The sequence below is a fragment of the Balaenoptera physalus genome (assembly GCF_965194825.1).
Source record: "Balaenoptera physalus genome assembly, chromosome: 2".
Classification (NCBI taxonomy): Eukaryota; Metazoa; Chordata; class Mammalia; order Artiodactyla; family Balaenopteridae; genus Balaenoptera; species Balaenoptera physalus.
The window spans coordinates 118,476,845-118,492,209 of NC_138883.1; the positions used below are offsets into that span (position 1 = coordinate 118,476,845).

Here is a 15,365-nt window from a genome sequence, read left to right on the forward strand (position 1 = left end):
TCAGGCCCATATGAGCAGACAGGACGGGTATTTATTCTCCGACACCAGGGTGTGTGGAGGAGCCCAAGGGCAATGGGACCTGGGGCTGGCCTCAGGAAGGGTCTGGAACCCAGAAGCGCTGCCTGTGGAAGGTATTCCTCCCCTCCTGAAGACCAGCTCAGCCTGACGCCTGAGCTACAGAGCAAGGTGAGATGACCATCCCAAAGGTCAAGTTTATGTCTTCTGCATGCATGAGACCCCCTGGGCTGAACCAAAATCTCTCCATCCCAATTTCACTTTCTGGGAATCATCAGCTCCATTTGCTCTTACTGAAATACAACTTTTTCCGCAGAGAAAAACAGGGCGGTTGACAGCTCCCCAGTTTTATGTGTCCAGTCTTCAGCTCTGGAAAGATTACTCTTTTGTCCTAAGTCCAGTGACCCCAGGAAGGAGACCATTGGTTCAGTTGGGTTCAGCACCCAGTGCTGGACCAATCAGTTGAGAACTTGGCAGCCCCCACAGTAGCCTGTATATGGCAGGGAGGGCAGAGAACATTTTGTGGAGGACGATGCTGGAGAAACAATCCCAAAGATGTTCTGTCCCATCACCCTGCCAGAGTCCCCCTCTGCAAAACCCTGCTTCACTTAAGGCAGTAGATGGGGGGAGCGTTCAGTGACAGCATCGAGGATGGTTCTGGGGGGCATGTGGCCCAGCTGACAGAGCTCTGTAGGGGAAGGAAGCACAGAGGAGGGTGGGGAGGGAAGTTCAGAAAAAGAAAAATGGCCAGATGACCTTGAGGGGGATGACAACCCTAAGCAGGCCTGGCCTGTGGCCATTGGAGATGGTCCTGCTGTCAAGCTCAGAATAGGCAGTGTGAAATGGGAAACCACCTTTCTGGGACAGGTTAGGGAACCAGCGGGCTTAGCTGCTGTTTTGCTGTGTGATCTAGGGCAAGTTACGGCCCTTCTCTGGGCAGTTTCCTGTCTGTGAAATGGAAACTGTAGAGTGATTTGAATGAAGCACAAGTAAATGAAAACTCACTTTGAAAAGCCTAAAGCCCAGTGCCCAAGGCCTTCACCAGTAAGACAGAGGGTCCCAGCCATCACTCTGCTGGCACTGGGGCAATGAGTGGGCCAACCAAACCCCACAAGGACCCCAGCATCCCCACTTGGCCACTCCCTGCCCAGCTCTACTCTGAGCCACAGGGTCCCCCTGGGAAAGAGCCAGGTGGCCTCAACCACTGAGAGTCAGGAACCTTGTGCCGGCATGAGCATTTCAGGCCCCGTGGCAGGTGGGGGACAATGACAGCCTCTTACTGCAGCCACCTACAATAGGCCTGACAGAGACTTTGGCCTTGGGGGCTAAAGGCATAGCCACCGGGGCCTCCCCTCTCCCCAAGAGTCTTTGTCCCCGCTTGGTTTCCTGAGGCCTATCAATCCAGGCCCTCTGTGCCAGGACTGCCCGGCTCCCTGGGGCTGGGCCAGGGGCTGACCTCAATCTCTCATGCTGCAGAGCGAGGCTGTGAATCTGTTCCCTCGTGGCTCTGGGCCTCAGTCTCCACGCCACCTTTCTTCCCCAGCCTGGGCACTGCCCCTGGCTGCTTCTCAGATGCTCCTCTCCTCTGGTTCCAGGGCTGTGGCTAAGATCTGGAAGCAGATGAGGCAGAGGCAGAGGCTGACCCCCACAGAGGGCGCAGAGGCAGGGCAGGTACCAGGTATGCGGTAGCTCCACCTCTGCCAGGGAAGGGTGGGCAGTTGAGGAATCCAGGAGAACCAGCAAAGGTCCAAGCTGGAGGGACCCTTCGAGCCTCTGTTTCCCCCTCCAACTTGCGGATAGGGAGACGAAGACAGAGAGAGAAACTGGGCCTGGGTCCCACAGGGAGGCAGGGGTCACTCTGCCTGTCCCTCTGGAGAATCCCCAAATGCTACCTTCAGGAGTTGAGAGGCGGATGGAGGCTCCTGCCCTCCCGGCGCTGGAGCCCTTGATGCTCGGAGCTGCACCAGCTCCTGTTCCCTGTGGACACAGTTCCCAGCCTGAGGGTCCACTGACGGATCTACCTCCCTTCCCCCGGGATCCCCAGAGAGCAGCTGAGGCAAAAGACAGGATCCCCCACCCCATCCAGCTCCTCCATGCGGGGTCATAAAGATGAGGCCCTTGGTAAGAGTGAAATAGGATCCAAGAACTAACAGTATTCAAGCTCCTGGTCGTGGGCATTGCTACATTGTCTATCACTGGTGGCTGCACATTATATCAAATTGTTTCCTGAACTTAATAAGAAGTGCAAACAATGCCTAGTTGGAACAATGGATAGACTTTGTGACTGAAGCCCCATACACAGTTGGTCTTGGGCACATCTCTGTGGTTTTATGGTTTTAATACTGACTCACCCAAACTGGACCCCAGGTATCAGGAAGCTTAGGGGGACTGAAAACAGGCACTGTGCTCCATGCACTGTCTCGTGTAATCCTCACATCGTCCTTTGAGGTAGGTACTGTCAGTATCCCCATTTTGCAGATGAGGAAACTGAGGCTTAGAGAAGGCAGACTTGCTCATGCTCACCTAGTTGGTTGGTGGTGAAGCTGACTCGAGCACAGGACTTTTCAGCTCTGAAGGCCACTCTCCTTCAATCTCTGACGCCAGGCCCAGGAACCCAGACATCCTGACTCCCTGTGCCCCCAGAACCCACCTAGCCACGCTTCCTCCTGCTTCTTCCCCTAGATTCCCCTCTTCAGAGAGGAGAAGGCAGACAGGGCGATACATCAGGCCCCAGGCCCATCAGTATCCCCCGAGGGGATGAGAGGGCTCACTTAACAGCTTGTCCCCAAACGCCCCCTGCCACCTGCCCCAGATTCTCAGGGGCAGGGGAAGAGCTGTGGGGCCTGGTGAGCATCTCTGTGAGGGAGGGGGGTTTCTCCCCGTGAGCCCCTCAGATCCGGGTGCCCCTCACCACCTGTGGTCCTCACTTTCCCACCAGCTCCTGCTCCAGAGTCCTCAGCTGCTGCTCCAGCCTCAGCTTCTCAGCAAGGCTCTCTGCCACCTTGAGGGAGAGTGGGGAGAGGCAGTGAGCACATTCGAGGGCTTCAGCCCTGTCGGGAAGGGGGCAGTGAGGGCTTGGGAGGGACTTGACTAGGGAGTCGAGGAAGGGAAAGCCAGTGGCCACAGTGTGACCAGGAATGGGCAGGGGAGACTGTGGGTCCCTCCCTGGGCATGCAGGCCTGGCAGCGGCACAGAGGTGGGGGTGAGTTGAGCCCCTGGTTCTGGGGACCCTCCAGGGCCAGCTGCTGAGCCTCCAGCTCTGAGGCTTGAGCTTTCAGCACGTCCCAGACTTTCTCGAGCTTAGGCCACATCTGGGTCAGCTCGGAGCCCACCTCCTGCAGCGAAGTCTGCAGGAACTGGGGGCGGGGGGACGGTCGTTGGCTCCTATCTCGATCTGGTGCTTCTCCAAGGACATCACCCCACTCCATTCTCACAGGGGCCTGCCTGGGACTATGCCTTGACCCAAAGAAGGGACAGATGACTATCAGGTGCTGGGAGAAGCTGATGGAACAGCACTAGGGGGAAGGAGCAAGATGGCCTCTTTCTTCCCCTCCAAATTTTTAGGTGACTAAAAATTTCCCTGAATCCAAAAATATTGATGGGTGAAACTCCCTCAGTGCTTCCTGTATGACTAATTCCTTCCAGCCCGAGAGCTTCCTAAGGGCAGGCCCCGGTCTCCAAATCCCCCTCTGTCTCCAGATCCTCCCCTCTCTCCCTGCACTGGGTCCCTGTGCACCAGGCCAGGCCCACAGAGCCTTGACCGTGATGCACTTGCTTTGTGTTGACTGGTGAGCCCACCCTGCCAAGGAGTGAGTGCCTGGTCCCCACCCAGGGCCACCCCGAGACCATGCAAGAGCAGGGCAGCCTGGGGTCCAGCCTGCAGTGGGTCTAGGCTCAGCTCTTGGCCCTCGGAGGAGACATCCTGATCCCGATTCACTAGTTCCAACAAGCCTTCCCCTCCCCGCCTCCGGAGTTCACCCTACCTTCACCTCTCCAGGTGGCCTCGGCCTCAGTTTCCTGGCCGCAAGGACCCAGTGTGGTCTTAGAGGGCCCAGTCCACACAGCTGCATCCTCTGCCTGGGAGGCCCTGTCCCCAGCCCTGAGGGAGGGCAGCCAGGACCAACCGAGGCCAGCTCTCATCTCCCAGTGGGGCTGCAGTGGCTCTGCCCCTGCCTGCTCCCAAGCTTTCCCCTCTGCCACTGGGAGCCGGTGGGGCGGGGGGGGTGCCCTGGACACTGCTTGGGTTTCTCTGCAGGCCTCGGCTCTGGCAGCACCTGGGGCAGGCCTTGCCCACATCCCATTCTGAATGTCATTAGCCCAACCAAGGACAGTGGGCCACTCCACTGGGACACAGGCCCTAAAGATCTGGAGTGTGACCCAGGGACAGCAACCTAATGGGTAAACCAAATAGGGTCACAGTATCAGTGAGGGTCAGGAACCCCCGAGTCCTGCCGACACCAGGCCCAGTGCACAGATGGGAACCTGAGCCCAGAGTCAGCAGAGGGTTTGTCCAAGGCCACCTGGCCACAACCCCCATCTCTGTGTTCTTGGAAACCCTGCTGCCTGAGAGGCCCAGGGAGGATTCCACAGCGGCCTCCCCTGCAGACTATGGGACTGGAGGCTGAGGGGAGTGGGCTTGGCTGGTGCCCACTCAGTAAATGCCAGTCTGGTCCCCAGAGAGAAGCCAAGCTGGGCCCAGACCTCCACAGGGGGCTGGGGATGGGGTGGAGCCCACCTTGCGTGCACAGACTCAGAGGCTGCCTGGGGTCTCTGCCGGGGCCCGCACCTGTGGGAAGAGGGTGGGTGCCTAGGACTTGGGAACACCTGGGCGGCTGGCCTTCCTTCTCAGCCGGCTGGACTGTCCAGGGTTTCGTGTCCCTGTCCTGGGGTGTGAGCAGGCCCGGGCCACACTCAACCGAGGGCACCGACCCTTGCCCCTAGTAGCTCACGCTGCAGGTTCCGGTGCCAGCTGCACCCAGAGTCCTGCTCCTGCCCCCAGGCATCCAGCTCAGACTGAAGTGAGAGGCCCTCGTCCATTTGTGGACAGAAGGGCTGCCTTAGCCCAAGAGGCCCCACACCCTGGACCTGAGCCCCCAGGTACTTACAGGGGCCAGGACAGGGAGTTTGCGACCCATTATACAGACAGGGAAGCTGAGGCACCATGAGGGGAAGGGGCTAGTGCCTGTGACGGAGCCCGGGCTGCTTACTTTTTTGCACTAGGTCCCTGGTTTCAGGCTTGGGGAAGACTCTAGGGTCATCAGGAAGGGCTTCTGGGGGCCCTGACCCCAGGTGGGCCCCAACTCCCCCCACCCCAGGCAGCCCCTAGCTCCTCCCACCTTCCACCTGTGGATCCTGGCAGTCATCTGGTTGTTTTTCCTCTCCAGACCCTGCGTCTTGCTCCTGTCACTGGCCAGGGCCAGGCAGTGAAGGACAGATTGCAGCCCCATCTGAGGGGAGCCCCACCCCCATCCTCTCATGCCCACAGACACCCCCACACAGGCTCTTGAGTCTGGGCAGGGCCCAGCCTGCAGAGAGGAGCCTGATTTCCAGCCTGGACCCCAGTCTGCCTCCCTCACCCGTATGTGGATGAGGTGCCTGGGGGCTCACTGAGCGGCCCCTCCCGTGGACACTCCAGCCCCTCTGCGGCTGTGCCAGGGTCCTGGGATTAAGGGAGGGGAAAAACAAGACAAAGAACAGCTGGGTCCCCAAGATCCCAAGTCACACCCAACCCACCCAACAAGAAGGTAGCAGGAAGCAAATTGGAGGGTGTTGTGGGTTGAACTGTGTCCCCCACAAAAAATGGTATGTTTGCATTCTAACCTCCACTACCCCAGGATGGGACTTTATTTGGAGACAGGGTCTTTACAGAAGTAAATTTAAAATGAGCTCATTAGAGTGGGCCCTAATTCAGTGTAACTGGTATCTTTATAAATAGGGGAAATTTGAACACAGAAACATACACACAGGGAGAGTCCTCTGTGAATATGAAGGCAGAGACTGAGGTGATGCGAATGTCCAAGACTGTCAGCAACCACCAGAAGCTGGGGGAGAGGCAGGAACAGATGCTCTCTCTCACAGCCCTCAGAAGGAACCAACCCTGCCAACATCTTGATCTCGGACTCCAGCCTCCAGAACTTTGAGACAGTAAGTTTCTGTTGGTTAAGCCCCCCATTTTGTGGTCCTTGGTTATGGCAGCCCTAGCAAGCTAACACAGAGGGTGAATGAGATCAAACCCCCATGGCAGCTCTTTGGCCCCAAAGGGACCCTGATTCAGAAGGGAGACTTTTGCCTCAAAGCGGCCAGGCCTGCAGCAGCATGAAGTGTGTAACAGTAGCAGCTAACATCTCATGACTATGTGCCACGTGTCCAGCACAGCACTGAGCCTCTTACATGCTTGTCCAGTTTAACCCTCACAGCCAACTGCTGGGGGAGGAAAGCTGTTGCTGTTCTTGGTTTTTACAAATGAGGGCCAGAGAAATGGAGTAATTTGCCCAAGGGCACACAGCTAGTATAATGTGGAGTCAGTGGGCAGGCTCCAGAGCCCACAGTCTTAACCACTATTTTGGGGACAGTGAAGCCCACAGAATTCTGGGATTGAAGAGGAAGACAGACTGAGGTAGAGACCCAGAGAGGGTCAGGGTGGAAGGAGCCTGAGGTGGGGGATGGGACTAGAGGTGGAGAGTGCTGGAGGCCCTGGGTGCCCCTCACGTCCCCTGCAGCCAGATGTTGATGCAGCATCAGACCCTGTCCGGCTGCTGCCCCCTCTCCCTGCTGTGTTTGGCCCATTGGCTGCTCTACACAGGACCCCTGCCCATGATGCACGGCCAACTTCTAGGTCACCTTCCCTGGACAAGCACAGGGCCTGGGGCACCCATTCACTCACAGATGAGTCCTAGTCCTGGGAGGAGCTCCCAGGGACTGGAAAGAGGGAGACAGGGCAGGGCAGTCCCTGAGGGGCACGGAGCTGGGAGACCCTAGAGCTGGGGCTCACATCTGTACTGGTTACGGGCCAACTGCATGGTGTTTGCATAGGGCTCCCCTGGCACCACCTCCTGCCTTCCCGGAGCCTGAATCTGACCAGAGGGCCTGGCCCTTGGTCACTGAGTGCCCTACCTTCTCGCTGGCACACCCCGTAAAGAACAGAGTCCCTCCAGGCCCCAGGGAGACAATCTCCGACCCTCAAGAGTCTGGGTTGAGAAACAGACAAAAATCGAGATTTTTTTCTGTACAAATGTGCAGTTGCAGACTGTTACTGCAAATTTGCTTCCTTGAGGAACTAACAGCCCTCTCAGAGCCCAGCTCTGGACCCCAGTTTCAGGTTCACCAGTTTAGACCAACTCCACCTTCTATGAGGCCCGGGCCAGCTAAGCACTGCTGCTGAGACCCCTCTCCCTCTGCTTCCAGCCATAGCAACAGATCACCTCTGGTTGGGGTCCTGCTGCACAGTGTGGATCCCATCCAGGTCCTTACAACTCTCCATCCCTGTGGCTCTGAGCCATCTCCTCGGTGTCTGTATCTATTTCTCTGTGTCTCTGTGTGGGCACATCTGGGAGCAAGCGCACGTGTCTCTGGGTGAGTGTCTGATGTATATCTTGGTGTGTGTGTGTGTCCAACTGTCTGTCTGCCTGTGCACACAGGCATTTGGCCAGGAGACTAAGGGAGGGTGCTGGCCAGCAGGAGGCCTCCTCCAGGAGGAGCTAGAGGTAAAGTTGGGTGGACAGGGCCTGGGACCGCAAGCCCTTGCTGTGGCCCCCACACTTCACAGCAACTCCTCACCTCCTCCACTTCTCATTTGGGTCAGGGACTATTCACAACACCCCCGCCTCCATGCCTCTCCTCTCTGGGCCTTTGCATGAGCTCTTCCCTCTTGTTGAAATGCCCTTTTTTCTTTTGTTCCTTGAAGATGCCTGTTCATCCCTCAGTGAAGATTTCAAGGCTCAGAAGCCCCCTCTCTGGGGAGGACTTTGCTATCTGCCGCCCTGCCCATAGCTTTTATAGTGCCTCTCCCCTCATTAGGCACATTAAATTATAATTGCCTGCTTGATTCTCCCCACCCCCAATGCCAGAAGCATTTGGGGACAGGGAGTGGTCTGCTCCTACTTTGGTTCTACTGTGTACAGAAGAGGGCCAGACACGTAGTGGGTGGTTTGTAAATGCATGCTGAATGAATGAATGGAGAATGACGGAGCATGATGAGGAAGAGGCAGAAGGGAAAGAAGTGGAGGACAAAGCCGGGACATCCTAAGAAGGGGGAAGAGATTCATTGGCATGCAGGAGGAAGGACAGGGCGGTGGGGAAGAGAACGGGGAGGGAGAGGAAGGGGGTGGACAGAATGCACCAACCTGGGGAGGTCAGGCCTCATTCTGCTTCTGAAGTCTCTGTAGTTCTTCCTCTGAATTTCAGAGCAACTGCTACCTGGTGCCAGCATGCCTTCCAGTGCTCAGCCACCTTCTCATGAAGCCTGGGATGTGATTCTTTCTCCTCCTGCTCTTTCCCGAGGGGCACTGGTACCTCGTGGACCTTGAATGTGCTAGTAGAAATGGGGTGGTCTGGGCACAGCATGGACCTCAGATCACCCACACCTTGTTTTCATACATTTTCAATGATTCCTTTCCAAGTTGCGTGGGTGTCCTCACTATGTCCTGATGGCAGGGATGGGGACTAGGACAGAGACCGCTCCTTCACGGCTCCCTGTACACACAAAACCCTCTGTCCCGAGCACTTCCACTCCCAATCATCCTGCCTTGAGCTCAGCAGCTAAGGTTATCTCACCTCCCCTGAGCCTGGCCCTGGGCCAGCAGGAGGGGCTCAGCCATGTGTAGGGGAGACAGGACTTGTTGAAGCTGACATATTTCCCACATGCTCCCATAAATGAGCCAGAATGTGACAACCAGGAGTGTTGATACCTGGGGAAGGGAGTCTGGCCTTGGCCACGTGATTTAGGGATTGGGGTTCTGGGCTCCTTTCCTTTACCGGCTGTGACAGAGGCTGGCCCACCTCCTGCCCACAGGCCATCTCACCCAGTGTGAGAACGGGACCGCCCACCCCAGCCCAGCTTGAGCACTGAGGGGTGGGCCCGGGCAGCCATTTACCAGACCTCCTGGCCCAGGGCTGCCCTCAGCGCTGCTAGCAGCACCGACTTCTCCCCAAGCAGCCAGACACGCTCTGCCTCCAGGGCCTGCACGTGGCACTCCAACACCGTCTTTTCTCCTTGCAGCTGCTGCAGCTGCTCCAAGCAAGCCCCTGGCTGCTGGTGGCTCTGGCCCAGCTCTTCTGAGTCTCTTGTTTACCTGTGAAGACCCCGCTCCATCCTGAGTCATGGCTCAGCCTCCCCTGGCTGGGATCTGTCTGCTTGAGCTAGCCCGTGGGTCTTTACCCACGCAGCTCCCTCCTCCCGAGTTCCTGACCTCTGCATCCTCTGAGAGTCAACCCTTCCAGGAGCCCTTCTCTGACCACCCCGGCCCACAGAGGCTTCTCAGAACTCCAGGCTTCAACTCTGGACCAAATGATTTAAGGCTGGACAGTCCCTGGCTGCCCACCAGCAGAGGGTGCTGTTTTGGTGGACAAGGGTGTGAACTGTGCTCTCTGGAGTTGGGCTGTGTGGGGGCCCTGCTCCAAGCTGTCCCTCCTGGTCGTTCTCTTCTCCATGGTGTCCTTAGGGCCACTCAACCTCAGAATCCCCCAAGCACAGGGCCCAGGTTCCCCTGCTTCTCTGCTCCCTGGCACAGGTGGGCATAGCCTGGCTCATGTGGTACCCTGGGTTCCCTGCAGGGCTGACAAGTTCCCTGTCTTGACCCACCTGGGTGAGCATCAGCAGCCGTTCCTGCAGGAAGGCTGTATCCTGAGCCTGTGCAGGGGTCTCAGCTACCCCCACCGAGAATCCATCTGGGTCCTGAAGTACCTGTGCCCTGTTGCCATCCCAGCTCCGCTCCTGGCCTTGCAGGCCTGGCACCAGCATCTCCTGCAGGTACATTCAGTCTAGGGGGCTCCTCCCAATCTTCAGACCACACTGTTACGACCCTGAACAAGCTTTTCTCTACCATCCGGACTGTTTTCCCATCTGAACCGTGAGAGGAGTCAGCTGGATGATCGCAGGGTCTTCCCAAATGTTTGGGAGAGGGGCGTCCCTCTTGGGCCGAACAGAAGCCCCTGCACTGGCCTCCTTCCCCAGCTACTGCTCCAAGAATGAAGACCTGGGAATGAAGTATAGGGAGGGCCGAATGTGTGGGAGGGCCAGTGTTCAGGGCCCTGCCATGCACCCACTTGGGAGGGGGGCTCTGGTCATCCCTACCTCAGGGGGCCCCAGGCTGAGCCCTGCGCCAAGGGACTGTCGGCCCATCTGGTTCAAACACTGCTGGGCCTTTTCCACTTCTGTCTGCAGTAAGTAGCAGGATCATGGGGGCAGAAGGGACTGTCTGCCCCTCCCCCATCTCTGAGCACCCTCACTTGTCTTCTGCGTCCTGGTCTGGCCTCCTCCACTCCTTCTGTCTCTGAGATCCCCACAGCCTCTCCTGCTCCAGGCGGGCCACAGAGCATTCCACCTGCTGGGGGGAGGGCTGAAGGCAGCACAAGTCCCTGGAGAGGGCTGGCCCAGTCTCATAACACACATCCCCCACCCCCGGCAGGGTAGCATCTGCAGCCCCTGATAAAGCAGGCTCACTCCACAAGGCCCTGCCTGCTCCACCAGCTGTGATAAGCCCAGCTGGGGGCCCAGCATGGACCTGTGCCCTGGCTTGTACACAAGGGACTGTGCCCTGCAGCTCTGAGGAGCTGCACAGCTGTTACCACCACTGGCTCCAGATGTGAAACCCTCCACCTCCAGCTGGACACAAGACACATCACCTTCTCCAGCCCAGCTCCTGATGGCTTTGGAGCTCCAGCAAGAGTACAGGGGCTGAGACTTCCCTGGTGGCGCAGTGGTTAAGAATCCTCCTGCCAATGCAGGGGACACAAGTTTGAGCCCTGGTCCGGGAAGATCCCACATGCCGTGGAGTAACTAAGCCCGTGCGCCACAACTATGGAAGCCCGTGTGGCTAGAGCCCGTGCTCCGCAGCAAGAGAAGCCACCGCAGTGAGAAGCCGGCGCACCGCAACGAAGAGTAGCCCCCGCTCGCCACAACTAGAGAAACCCCGCGTGCAGCAACAAAGACCCAACACAGCCAAAAATAAATAAATAAATAAATTTTAAAAAAACAACAACAAAAAAGAGTACAGGGGCTGCTGTTGTGGAATGCTGGAGAGTGAGCAGGCATGTCAACTGGGTTCGCAGGGTCCTCCCTGGCCGGTAGGGAGCAGTGGCTCTAGGAGGGTCAGCTGTGCGCTGAGACCACCAGGTCACATAAAGGCTTAGGTATCTAGGCCATCACAGGGTAGCACTGTCCATACTCTCACATGGGGCAGGGATGCTGGGTACCTCCCCTAGAAGCCTCAGTGTGCATAACCCTCTCTCCCTCCCTGGGGACTGAAGCTTCACCAGGGGTGACTGGGCTTCGGAGGAAACTCTTCTGTCCACTGAGCTAAAACCAGCCACCTCCTTCCCTCTTATTCTACCTGGGAAGGGAAGGGCAGAGGTTCCCTGGTCCTTCCTTTGCCTCTATCCACTGCTCCCAGCCACACCAGGCAATGCACTGCACACCTCCAGGGGGTGCCATTCACAGAGATGACACTTTCAACATGGTAGCCCTCTTGGGGACTCAATTTCCCTCTGTCTCCTTTGGATGCCCCAGGCCCTGACAAGCCTTCTTCCTGAGAATATGACACCAGATATGGGCATCAGCCCTGAGCATTCTGGGGTTTTCAGTCTAGTAACGGGAACTTGCTAGCTCGGGGGACCTCCCTGGGGCTGTGGACAAGCAAGGAAGACCACAAGGAGAGGACCAGAGCCTCACTTTCTGCTTCGGAGCCAGCAACTCACACTGGATCCTGCTGAGTCCCAGCTCGCGTTCCCGCTTCTGCAGCACCTGTGCTTGCTCAGACAGGGCCTCCAGTGCTGCCCGCAAGCGACCAGCCAGCTCAGCCCGCTGCCACCTGCTCTCTGCCAGCCACACCCACAGGTTCTTCTCTGACCGCTCCCAGTCTCCCTCAGAGGCCCTGTCAGAGCACCTGCCAGGGAAAGAGCAGTCAGGCTTTGGCCCAGGCCCCAGGGACTGCCGTGCCCAGCCTCCCCACACTCACCTGCATCCTTCAGTGGGGCTCAGTGAGTGAGCACAGTCCAGTAGCCAGGGGTGATGGGAGTGCCGGGAACAGCAGGCAGCACCAGGCATCAGGTCCGTGGGGCTCTGACTCAGTGGGTCCTGACAGCAGGATAGAGGGGAGACCCTGGAGCTGGGGCACGCCTGCCCTCCCAGAGCACCAGCCTCTGAGGCCTTGCCTCAGTTGCAGAAACAGGCCCTGGGGCTGAGTGGGCACTTAAACCCTTCAACCCCAAACTTTCACCCAGGATTCTCCCTGGTGATTCAGATTTCAAATAAACACCAGCCTCAACCTCGCTAAACAGTTCTCATTTCCAACAGATTCCATGATCTGTGGGTGCTATGGCCCAGCTACTTGCTCAACAAACACGGGTTCATTTGATCCTCCCGGGTTTGGGGTGGGGGGACTGAAGCTCAGAGGGGAAATCAGTTGCCCCGAGTCACGCAGGTAGTTAGTCCACTGCAAACTGGGCCCACATTCCTCCATCCTGCTGCTCTCTTTCCCAGTGTGGGAGCCTAGAAATGGCCGGAGCTGGGGAACATCTGGGGAGACACTGTATTTTAGCTCTGACGTAGGGGGTCAGAAGCCCTCAAATCAAGTCACTGCTCCAGTACCTCTCTGGCTTTCAGAGCTTCAGCTGTAAGGCGGGGGCCCTGACCCGTAACTGACCTGCCTATTCCTCACATTCCCAGACCCGTCCCCGCTCAGGATTGTAGCACCACCCACCAGGCCCTCTCCCTTCTAGACACCTTGACTCTCTCCTCTCCCCTGACTCCAGGCTCAGGTTACTGTAGCTCCCTCCTGAGCTGTCTCCCTCCATTTCACCAACACACAAGGCCTCTCCCAAATGGACCATGAGGACCAGTCCCTGCCCCGCTCCTTCCACACCCTGCATAGCACCCACAGCTTCATACTGGCTGGGTTCTCTGTCTTTCCCACTTAGAGGCAGGGGCTCGCTATGGGCAGCCCCTAGCCCTTACTGAGACCCTGAGCTTGCCTGGCTTGGTTTGCGGGGGTGCTCATGGTCTACCGGAGTGGGGAGTGGTACAGGTCAGGCTGTTGAGCTTGTGGAGCCAGTGCAGAGGGAAGCACAGCCACCAAGTGCCGTGGCAGCAGAGAGAAGGGAGTCTGACCTTTCCTTGGGGCTCCCAGAAAGGCTTTCCAGGGTGACCCTTGGGCTAAGGCCTGAAGGTGAATTAACTGCCCCGGAAAGGGCAAAGATGGATGTGGCAGATAGAAGAGAGCAAGGGCAGGAGGACAAGGAGGGGATCAGAGAAGGTGGGGCCTGGGGGGAGAGGTGAGCTGAGCCAAGAGCACAGGGGGGCCAAAGGGAGATCAAGGGGGCCATAGTTGCTGTGGGGCTCAGGTGGCTGGTGGCAAGGCACAGGGCAGAGGCATCTCCTTGGTGTCCTCAACCAGCACAGAAAAGACTTGGCGGGCACATGGGTTGAGGCCCAGAGAAAGAGCGTGGACCTGAGGGGTGGAGGATGTCGAGCAAACCTTCTCTGAAGGTGGTCCAGGCCCCTGACCTCCCCAGCCACCAGTTGCCAAGGTCTCAGCCATCCAGCACTGGAGGAATGAGGGGGGTGGGGTGGGGTGAACTGGGGGTGGGGGAGTTACCCATACTTCACTTTTCCCAAGTGTCTCTCTTTCTTCTAGGTGTGAGTTCTTTTAGGAACAAAGAGACAAAAGAATGAGGCTCTAAGGCAGAATTTCAGGCAGGACAGCTGCTGGACTGAAGATTTTAGAGGGGGAGCTGGGAGATGGCACCTATCCTACTTCTGAAAAAGAAAGCTCTGCTTCTTTACTGGGAGGCGGGGACTCCTGTGTTCTCGATGGTGGGAGGGCTAGCGGGAAGAGGGCCCGACTTACCCCCTCAGAGCCTGGCGCCCAGGTCAGGGCTAGGGACAGGAGCCTCTCTGAGCTCCTCCACCCTCAGCTGCTGACGCAATCGCAGCTTCCAGGAGCCATGGAAACTGCGGGCAACACCAAGAGGTGGGAGGAGGAGACACCAGAGTCCTCCCGCCTTGTCTGAGTGGATGAAACCCTTAGATGAAACCCGGCTGGTATGGCTGCGGGCCATAGGCCAAGCTTTGGGGCCCAGGAAAGAATGGCAACTCAGAAGCTCCGACCCCTGAGGCAGGAGCCTGAAGGGGCGGGATCTAGGGGCGCAGACAGCCGGGCTCTTGGTCATCAACTGCACACTAGAAGCGGCTGCTGAAATTTCTATACTGGGGGAGAATGGGTGCATTTGGTTGGAGGGGGACCGGGAGCCGGTTTTGAGGCTGCAGTAGTGTAGCAAGCATCCCGTTTTTACTTAACTTCTGTTGTTTACTTCCGGTAGGGATGGTGGAACTAACGGAGATTTTGGGGGTACCAAGCACCCGCTCAAGCCACGCCGTCAGAACCCAGTTTAAGGGGGAGCCAGAGGCTAGAGACTGGACAGCCCTCCCTAACTCCCGAGGGGGCGGCTCCGCTCCGACAGCGCCTGAGTGGCTGCGAGGTGAAGACTCGCGCCAGGGGCGTGCCTAGCCTCATTGGGGAGGGGCCGGGGGAGGGGCCGGGGCGGGGCCGGGGAGAGGGAAGGCAGGCGGCCAGGCCCCGCGGTGTTGTCCCGGGGAGCGGTGGGGCCTGGAGGGATGCTCTGTCCCTGGCGTGGCGCGGGGGCAGTTAGAGGACGCTCCCGCCCGCTTTGTTGAGCGACGCCAACTAGAGCCCGGGGGCGGGGATTGTGGGGCCCTCATAAACAGTGAGGTCTTCCAAAGGACCCAACCTCGGTTTTCTCATCTGGAAACAGGGCCTCGTTATTCCGCTCTGACCATGCGCGGGACAAGTAGGTGGGCGGGGCTTTGGTGAGCCCACTCTCGCGGCCCGGGCAAAGGGGTCGCCCAGTGACTCCGGGGAGAAATGGCAGCTGGGTCGGCCCGCGGCGGGGCTCAGGGCTTTTGTTTGGCAGGGGTTTATAAACTGAGAAACAATGCTGGTCCGCTTAGTGCCGTCCTCCAAGGATGCTCAAGGAAAAGGAGACACCCCCCCCCCTTTCTTCCAGACCCCATCCCTCCAGAGGCCCCGCCTACGTGACTCTCCGGTATCTTCTCAGAAACTGCTGTGCACCTACGGCTTGCCGCCACGGCTTAAAAAAAACCTCCACACAAAGAG

General features: G+C 58.1%; 1 protein-coding gene and 1 long non-coding RNA gene across 3 annotated transcripts in view; one reads left to right on the forward strand and one right to left on the reverse strand.

Annotated features, from left to right (window-relative positions):
- Positions 1-10,062, forward strand: part of ARID3B (AT-rich interaction domain 3B) — a 63,523-nt gene extending 53,461 nt beyond the window's left edge. For both annotated transcript variants that reach the window (XM_082449955.1, XM_082449956.1), the window contains exon 9: positions 9,233-10,062. In XM_082449955.1, the coding sequence (XP_082306081.1) occupies positions 9,233-9,330 (98 nt within the window). In that variant the 3' untranslated portion in view covers positions 9,331-10,062. The remainder of the gene's footprint in view (positions 1-9,232) is intronic.
- Positions 587-15,272, reverse strand: LOC309655112. The gene is made up of 8 exons (XR_014260625.1): positions 14,079-15,272; positions 12,189-12,307; positions 10,056-12,116; positions 8,358-8,545; positions 2,943-3,016; positions 1,908-1,992; positions 1,472-1,625; positions 587-703 (listed from the first exon to the last, which is right to left on the reverse strand). It is a non-coding gene; the product is annotated as an uncharacterized lncRNA (long non-coding RNA).
- Between the last annotated feature and the right edge of the window lie 93 nt (positions 15,273-15,365).